This window comes from Puma concolor, chromosome B1 (genome assembly GCF_028749965.1).
Source record: "Puma concolor isolate L17-30 chromosome B1, mPumCon1.1.hap2, whole genome shotgun sequence".
Classification (NCBI taxonomy): domain Eukaryota; kingdom Metazoa; phylum Chordata; class Mammalia; order Carnivora; family Felidae; genus Puma; species Puma concolor.
In genome coordinates, this window is record NC_141670.1 from 191,785,677 (window position 1) to 191,794,387 (window position 8,711).

At 51.8% G+C, this 8,711-nt stretch overlaps 1 protein-coding gene across 9 annotated transcripts in view; it reads right to left on the reverse strand.

The window, feature by feature from the left end:
- SLIT2 (slit guidance ligand 2) overlaps window positions 1-2,196 on the reverse strand; it is a 375,863-nt gene extending 373,667 nt beyond the window's left edge. For all 9 annotated transcript variants that reach the window (XM_086705341.1, XM_025922049.2, XM_086705338.1 and 6 more), the window contains exon 1: window positions 2,013-2,196. In XM_086705341.1, the coding sequence (XP_086561467.1) occupies window positions 2,013-2,191 (179 nt within the window). In that variant the 5' untranslated portion in view covers window positions 2,192-2,196. The remainder of the gene's footprint in view (window positions 1-2,012) is intronic.
- Between the last annotated feature and the right edge of the window lie 6,515 nt (window positions 2,197-8,711).

Here is an 8,711-nt window from a genome sequence, read left to right on the forward strand (position 1 = left end):
CTTGCCCTGGTTCTAATCATTTCAAGTAAAACCAGGCTTTGCTGCGGTTTGCATGTTGTCCTTCACGGAAGTAAGTTTTCTCTTACCTCTGACTTGAAAACATCGTGTTTGAAATTTGCATTTAAAGCGCTTATTTTGTCAATGGTAGAGTCCTATAAGCCAGCACTGAGCAAACTGTTTTCTGAAAACTTTACTGACCCCTCTCCGCCCCCCCACCCCACCCCCCGGCCCCAAGGACCTGAAACTCAAATTACTATTTTGTTCTAAGTGCACTCCCTTTTTGTTGAGTAAGACATGTGAATGTCTCAACTTTAAACTGTTCTGGATAGCATGCAGTGACAAGCGCTAACACAGAATTCTGCAGTGCTCTCTCCCCAACCCAACGCTCCAAGCCGAGCAAAGTAGCACCAAGTTGTTCCTACAACTGTTGGGGTCTTTTACGGGCTATTTGACGGAACATGAATCCTTACCCCCCCACCGCCATCCCAGACAAATGTAGTAGATCACATTTTGACAAGACACCCTCGGTCGGGCCCCAACTAGCCCAGCGCTTCGGGCCTGGGAAGGAGGGAGAAGTGGGGGGCAGGCCAGTGAGGCTGGGGGTGGGGGAGCCATTTGCAGAGGAAGAAAGGGCTCAATTCCGGCCTTTAAGCTGAGGGCGAGGCAAAGGAGTTAGATAAGAAGAGCTACTCGACGCGCGGCGGGCGGCGCGGGTCCCAGCGGGTCCCCCGCGCGGCCCGCAACCCTCACAGCCCCGGGGGCGCAGAAGCCGCGGCAGCAGAGTCCGGCGCGCTGGCCCCCGCCGACCTCGCCCCGCGCACCCGGGCCCACGCGCAACGGCGAGGGGAGCGCGCCCAGGGCGCTCGGGCAGCGCGGGGCGGCGGCCTCGGCGTTCACAAAGGGAATGGCCTCCATGCTCCGCTTCCCTGAACTCGGGAAGTGCCCCACCAGGAGCGCGTGGGCCGTCAACACCGGGTCTGCGATTACTTCTTCATTAGAGATTCGCAGAGACAGGGAGGCGGGGATGTCTGCGGGCAGCAGAGCGCGAAGAAGGGAAGGAAGGAGAACTGCGGCCACGTGAATGGGCGCAGAAACTGCGAGAAAGGTGCACGGGGGTGATCCGGGGCTCAGCGGGAAGGGCCGGAGGGGGCAACGGAGGGCCGCGGGGTCGCCGTAGCAGTCAGCACCCTGCTCGGCCGGTTCGGGTTGGAGAGCCAGCCCTAACTTCGCCTAGACGTTGGGAAACGGTCCTCCTCTTCAGTCACCCGCTGGGACAGGTCTCCTGGGGCCCGCCGCCGCCGCCTCCTAGCTGGGGACGTGGGGGGCGGGGGAAAGAGTCGCGGGGGCGGCGTGCGGCGGCCGAGAGAGCCGCCTCGGTCCTGGGGCATCCTTCCCTCTGAGGCCTGCAGAAGAGCGCCCCCGGGGCGGACCCAGCCGCCCCACGACCCCTTCTCCCCACCCCTCCGTCCCCAGGAGGGAGACACTGAGCCGCGGAGCGGAGTTTTCTCCCCTCCGAGTCCTTCCGCCAACCGCCCCCCGCCCCCCCCCCCCCGCGCCACCCCGCGGCGACAAACGCTGGGATTCGGTCCTGAAACCACCCCGCCAGTGTTGGCCACCGCAAGGTGACTCCGTTTACAGAGTCTGAGGAACAAAGTCGCGTCTCCTTCGCCCCGGGCATCCTCCACTACTTGTCCCCACGTTAGCGGCTCCCCAAGCCCGAGAGAAGTCGTCTGCTCAGGGATGGAACTGGCTGGACGAAAGCGGGAGGAAAGGACCAAGCGCATCTGCCAGCCGGCCCGCCCCTCCTAGGGCAGCGGCCCCTCCCTGAGTAGCGCCCTCCTGTCCTTCGCCCTCCCAGGGAGTTCAAGCCCAGGATGCGCGTGCAGGAGAGCTACCCAGGCACAGGTCCCTTTGCGGCTTGATCCCTCCAGTCTCGATGAAGGGGATGCGCGACCCAGTGTGTGTGTGTGTGTGTGTGTGGCGGGGGCGGGGGGTGAAGATCCCGTACTCACAGTCTCTCGGTGTTTCGGGGGATATTCCTGGGCACGCTACGCAGCGCCAGCCCGTGACAGTCCACCGTGCTGCCCGAGCAGGAGCACTGCGCCGGGCACGCCTGCGGCGCCACCTCGTTCAGAATCGCCAGCACTAACCCCAGCGACAGGGATAGCGTTTGCCAGCCGACGCCGCGCATCTTCCCCCGCCGCCTCCTCGCTCGCCGGCGCCGGGGGTTCCTCCTTAGCTCCTTGTTCCGCGCGAATCGCGCTGTGTCTGAGGCCCAGTCTCTGGCGCAGGGCTAGGAACCCAGAGTGTCCGGGTAAATGTACACAAAATAATTTGGAAGTAACAGTAATAATATTCAAGGCAGTAGAGATGGCACAGGTACGCGCCTCCCACTTCCCCTCCACCCTCCTCCAGCAGGGCAGGCGCTCCTCGGGTCCTGAAGGCGCAACTTTAGGTCCTGACGATCAATCGGCCAGGCCAAGGCTATAAAGAGACCCCGAAGCTGCGGGGAGGAGGTCACACGTCGTCTGTCTCTCAACGATCAACTTGGCGGTAAAAGGGCTGGGGCTCCTAAAGGCCGTAAAGATGCAGGGGCCGGATGCGCGGAAAAGGGAGTGCTCCGATTCCACGGAGGAGTCTTCAAATCCGATTCCAGTGGAGAGGCTATGAGACAGAAGAGGGGTGCTCAATAGAAATGGTGGCCTCGATCAAAGTGGGTTCTCCGAAGCTAGAAGGCGCAAGAGCCCCGCGGGCCGGGAGCGGAGCGCGCCGGACGACTGGGCATGGCGCGCGGGGGCGCACGGGGCGGGGGCGCAGCCTGGGGGTCGCGGGGCGGCGCTGCGTGCCTCCCGCGCGGTTCACTCGAGCGGCCTCCGCACAGCCTGCGGCTCTTCCGCAGCCGGGACACGTCCTAGCCGTTTCCCGACAGCCGAGGGCGGTTTGCAAACACACAAGCACTTCGCCGAAGGAGATCTCGGCAATCCCGCCTCCCTCCTGGCGTCCTTGGCGACGCTCCGCACCGGGGCCTTCCCCGAGGTCACGCAGAAAAAGACAAAAGGGCAATGGGGCCGCCGCAGCCGGCAGAAATATCCACTAGTCACCACCCCGACAGAGGAAATCCAAGAGGCCAAGTTGAGGAGCAAGGCTCCTCCGAGGATTGGGTCGGGGCTGGCTGGCAGGCAGGCTGGGAGGTGTGCAAAGGCCAAGGTGGAGGTGTCCGCGTCTTGGGTCCTGCCGGAGAGAACTGGGGGATGACGAGGTGGCAGTTGGCCGGTGGGATCGGCTACCCCGAGGAGAGCCCAGAAGGCAGCTGAATGGCAGTCCCGTGCGCGCGCGTGTGTCGGCCCCTGGCGTCTCCCGGATACGCCGCAGCTCCGCAGCAGACACCTGATGGCAAAGGTGGACGAAACAAGAGCAGACTCCCGGGCAGGCGCAGCCCCTTGGCCGCCCCCCGACAGCCGCCCGCAAGTGGGCCCTCCTCCTCGTCAAAGTGCAGGAACTTTTCCCAGGCTTTGAATCCCGTCCCCCACGGCCACGGTGGGAGTCTTCCCGCCGACGTCGCGCCGCCGCCCGGATCCCGGTGCTGCACCTGACTCGGCGGCCGCAGTCCCGAGCAGCCAGTCTCCTTCCAGCCCCTTCCCCTCTCCTGGCTGCTGTCCGCGCCTCCTTCTCCAGAGAGGGAAGTGGCGGAAAGGGAAAGCGGCGACAGGCAGCGGGGGCTCGGGGGCTCGGGGGCTCTGCTGGCTCCCGAGCTCCTGGCAAGTGTCTAAACAATAGGACGGACGCAGCAGCCCTAGTCTCGCTCGGCTGCGGGAAGGTGGGTTGTTGTTGTAACTGGAGTTGTTCGCTCGGGCTGCCTGCCGCTGAGCGCAGCCGAACAAAAACCCGCCCGGCGCCTCTGGAGCCGGCTTCGGGCCCCCGGACGCTCCCCTTTCTCTTCAGCACTCCCGCGGTGCCCGGAAAGCTCGGCAGCTCCCGCCTGCGCCCGGGAGCCACGGCGCTCCCATCACTCGCCGCTGCCGCCGCCGCCGCCTTCTTTAACCACCGTCTGCGGCAGCTACCGCCGCCGCCGCCGCCAGCCTCCGCCGTCCGCGCGCTCCCCAAATAAATAACCCCAAGTCAGAAGTTAAGCCGGCGCCGGCCTTATATACCCAGCGGAGCCCCCACCCCTCGGCCCCGCCCCGCGCCGCCCGGCACCGCCCACTGGCTGCGCGCGGGGCGCCCGCACCTCGCCGGGGAGAGGTGAGGCCCCGGCTGCCAGCGCCAGGCGGAGGCGGCGACGGGCGGCGCGTTCCCGCGCGCCCTGGCTCGCGCTTTCGCTCCCACGCCCCGACAAAGTTTGCCGGAGGAAGGAGGTTTCCAGGCCCTTGCCCCCAGCCGCAGGCCCCAGAGGTGCCCCAGGCTCTGAGCTGGTCTTTCGCAGCGGAGGAATGGGGAGAGGGCGGCTTTGAACGCGACTCATAAATAAATAGCGCTGCCAATGCCTTTGCTGCAGCTTTTGCCACGCGATCCTAAGGGGCTGTTCAGTGTGTTTGCAGCGCAGCAAGACAGAGACAGAGAGATTGTGATTTAAAATTAAAAAAAAAAAAATTCTACCGAAATAGATCTGCCCGCGCTCACAGACACACACATGTGTATTTTTGGGAGCTTAAAAGTTCAGAGTTTTTGCAAGTTTTCCAGCCTTCTCGCCAGCCTTCCCATCTCTGAGCCACCCCCTTCCGTTTAACCCTTTCTTTATAGTCACACACTTCACACCAATCTCGGTTGACGTCTTAGATTTACAGTATGCTCACAAAACCCTAAGGGCTTGAATGTATCCGTGTGATTTTACTCTCTTAGGAGGGTAAAATAAATCCCTAGCAACGCACATTGTAACCAGAAGGTTTTTTTTATTTAGGGGAAAATCTGGATTTTTTTCCCCCCACTGTGAAAGAGAATTTCCTTCTTTCTTCTTGTCTCTTTAGTGTGATGTGTGTCTGGCAACTGCTACCACCCTCCTGCTCCCCACTCCTCTCCCAGCAAAAACCAATGTCATTATTGGGTTGAAATAGTAACTAAGAGTCAACTCCTTTGCTTGATTGTAAAGCACCTCACTTCCCATATCACCTTACAAGGCATTCACAGGAAGTAGTAGTGCAAGCCCTCAGCCTAATGCCGGTCTCATTGAGTGATAATTATTTGTGTCATTATCTGTCATCCCCTTGAAAGCAAGGGAATCTAATTCATTTTTGTATTTCCAGCATCTAACAATATGCCAAACACATAGTGAGTGCTCTGAAAATTGACCCATTTTTTTTTTACACATAAGAACGTACTCAATCTAAAATTTCACCAATATCCCTATTAACTTTTTCCCTACTTAAGTTTTCCCAAATGTCTTTAATAAGGCTATCTCTACCTTTTCATTTTGTCTGCTCTGGAAATCTTAAAGCTATTCTGAGGACGTTTTCAAAGACAGGGGACCCATTAGATAACCAAATTGGAACTCATTTTAATGCCATAGATTTATGTTGCTCTGTTCTTTTAAAGACTTGAAAACATTGAACATTTATTAACTCATTTGTCCTTCTAGATTGTAGCCTCAAGGTCTGTTATGTAACTTCTTTAAGAAGTTGAGACTGGAAGGCATAGTCACATTTTCTTGTAAGAAAATTATAATGACTTAAATTATATATTTATATTATAAATTAACTCTTATAATGAGTTAAATAATAAGTGCCTATGAATGACCAAGGATTCTTCCACCATCGTACCCCAACCCCAGTGAATTTTCTTTAGTCTGTACTAGCAAATTATATGTTGAAATATGTTTACTACCACACTAATTCATTCAGTATCCTAACTCCGATACCTTGTCAGCAATAAGAGGAGAGTACTTATGTTCAACTTTATCCACCACGTAGAATCATAGTTCTGTATTTTCATTGCAAAAACATATCTTGCACTGCAATATTTGCAAATAATGCTGTTTATAATGTTGCACCAATGAAAGTCATAAACATGAGTTCAAGTTTGATTCTTTGTCTGGCTCACTTTCCATTCTGTGTAAAACCGAGAAAAGAACTGAAAATAACATTTGTAGCAACACGCCTATTGGAACAGGTTTTAAAATTTGATGAAAATTTAAATAAGAAGATATGTCCAGAGGCGCCTGGCTGGCTCAGTCGGTTAAGCATCCGACTTCGGCTCAGGTGGTGATCTCATGGTTTGTGAGTTGTAGCCCTGCATAGGGCTCTGTGCTGACAGCTCAGAGCCTGAAGCCTGTTTTGGAGTCTGTGTCTCCCTCTCTTTCTGCCCCTCCCCTGCTCATTCTCTGTGTTTCAAAAATAAATAAATGTTAAAAAAAATTTTAAGAAAAGAAGATCTGTCCGGTGGATTTCATGAAGAGGAAAAGGAAGACTGCAACGCATTCCTTAGCAACATGGCACATTAATTTCTTTGCGTTATCTGTGTTTCAGCTACTAGAAGGAAATGTAGACATGAGTGACCAGGTTTCTCATTTTTAAGGCTCTTATTATAGTATTCCTTCAGTATTGCTGTAGGATGTTTCTTGGAGGCCTTGCATGCTTCAATGCCATTAACTTCTAGGTCTCCATTTTCCTGGATTATGTTGCTCCCAAATGAGATTTGAATTTCTCTTTGACTGTGCTATACCCATCCTGAGGAAAGCCTTCTGTGGTGCTTTTTGTCACCACATGAGGTCTCCATAAATCCTGACCTGAATTAAACAGAAGTGGAAACCACTAGAGTCGTCAACATTCAAGTTTCCTATTATGTTGAGAGAGAGAGGAAAAAAAAAAAAAATCCAGTTGCTACAATAATTTAGAAAACAATTTAGACAATTAAATACTCATACAGTTAAAAAAATAAAAAGCAAGTATTCTCTCCATCTGCATTTTCTTTGGAGAAAAAAAGTTTATGAAATTAGAGAAAGAGGATAAGAAAAAGAATTGATGAAAAACAGGTAAATATGAGTGAAAACAAAGGTAGTAACAGTAATAGCATTGATCAAATTCATGCAACTGACAGAATATATTCCATGGCTTTAACCCTTCATGCTACTATTTTCCATTGTTGCAAAGTGTGTTCAGGTTAGTTAACTAACTTTTCTCACAACATCTTGCCATTTGAAATACAGATATGGAACACCAAATTCATGGAGATTAAGATTTAGCTAAATTTTTTCATGTACCCCAAGTGCCGAGCTAGAGTTAAAACCACATATTTTACTCATATTCAGCTGAGGACGCTGGTCTTTAGTCAGGTCTGATTAAACAGCAGAGCTGAAATCAAAACCTGAGTTCTCTGACCTCAAATCTTAATTCATTCTCCTACACACAACTCTATCTAGAGACCCTCTGAAACTCCCAGGGATCAAGGAATCTATAATTCGTCAGGAATTGTCACCATCATATAGGAGATGTTCATGTCTCTCCACACACTCTATTTATGGTTATTTAAAGAGAGTAGGGGAGAACTAGGTCCACAGCAGAGGCACCCCAAGGATATTAATTCCCGAATAGCTTCTGGAGTTGGCTTAAACTTTGAGATGATTCTCTAGGGCAGTTTTTCTCACAGTGTGGTTCCTGGGCCAGAAGCCTCAGAAACACTAGAGACTAGAGATGTAAATGTGCAGACCCCACCTCAGACCCACAGAATCAGAAAATCTGGGGGTGGAGGCCAGCAATCTGGGTTCTAACAAGCCCTCCAAGTGGTTTTGATGCTCACTGAAATTTGAGAACCACTGCTTTCTAGAGCTACTTTGTGGTTACCTCTGAACCACTTAAGTATAGAGAATTAAGCAGCACTGAGTGATGGACGGTGCCTGCTGAGCTGAATTCAGCTTCTCCTTGCCTGGCATTTGACAACTGTCTGTTCCTGATAACCTCTAGGGGGCACCAAAATATTTTTATGTACAGCCCCACAGAGGCAAAAAAAGCTTAGTTAGGTTCATTTTCCAATGAAATGGTCTTGAGAAGTAGAAATCTTGGAAGATGCTCTCATTATTACGTCTCAGCCAGTTAAAAAAATTCACCATATTTATGGTTTTTCCAGTTTAATATTACATATTATGGGAATAACGATATCCGCTGTTCATGATTATTGTGAAGATTAAGATACTACCTGTCAAACTGACACAGCAATAGAACAAAGTACCTGGCATAGAACAAAGTCTTCATTAAATAAAGGGCAGTATCACTTTTTCCCTACATTACTACTGCTATTAATAGGTAAATAGTTCTAAAACATTTGTATTGTGACCATAGATTATATATATATATAATATATATATTATATATATATAGATTATATATATATACATATATATATAATCTATATATATATAATAGATTAGGTATTTCCATTGATTATTACAATGATCAAGTAACTTCTTGTCCTGAGCCCTGGGAAATCCTGGCAGGGCAGGTTTAGGGCTTTACTTTATGAGGAGAAGAAAGACCACGCCCTGCCCATGCCTGCAGTAATCCATGAACAAAAGAGTAGCGATAGATACGATTAGTTTCATGATACTCATATCCCATGGTACCCTTTGAGGGGGTGAAGTTGGTTTTCTTTTGCCATAATAAAATAACTTGTTGGTGGCTTAGTAACATTAAAATGAAAAGTTTAAAACCTGAGATATGCTGCTAGGTAAGAATGCTTAGGAAGCTTTGGATACGTCACTTAGATTTTCTGGCCATAGTTTTTCT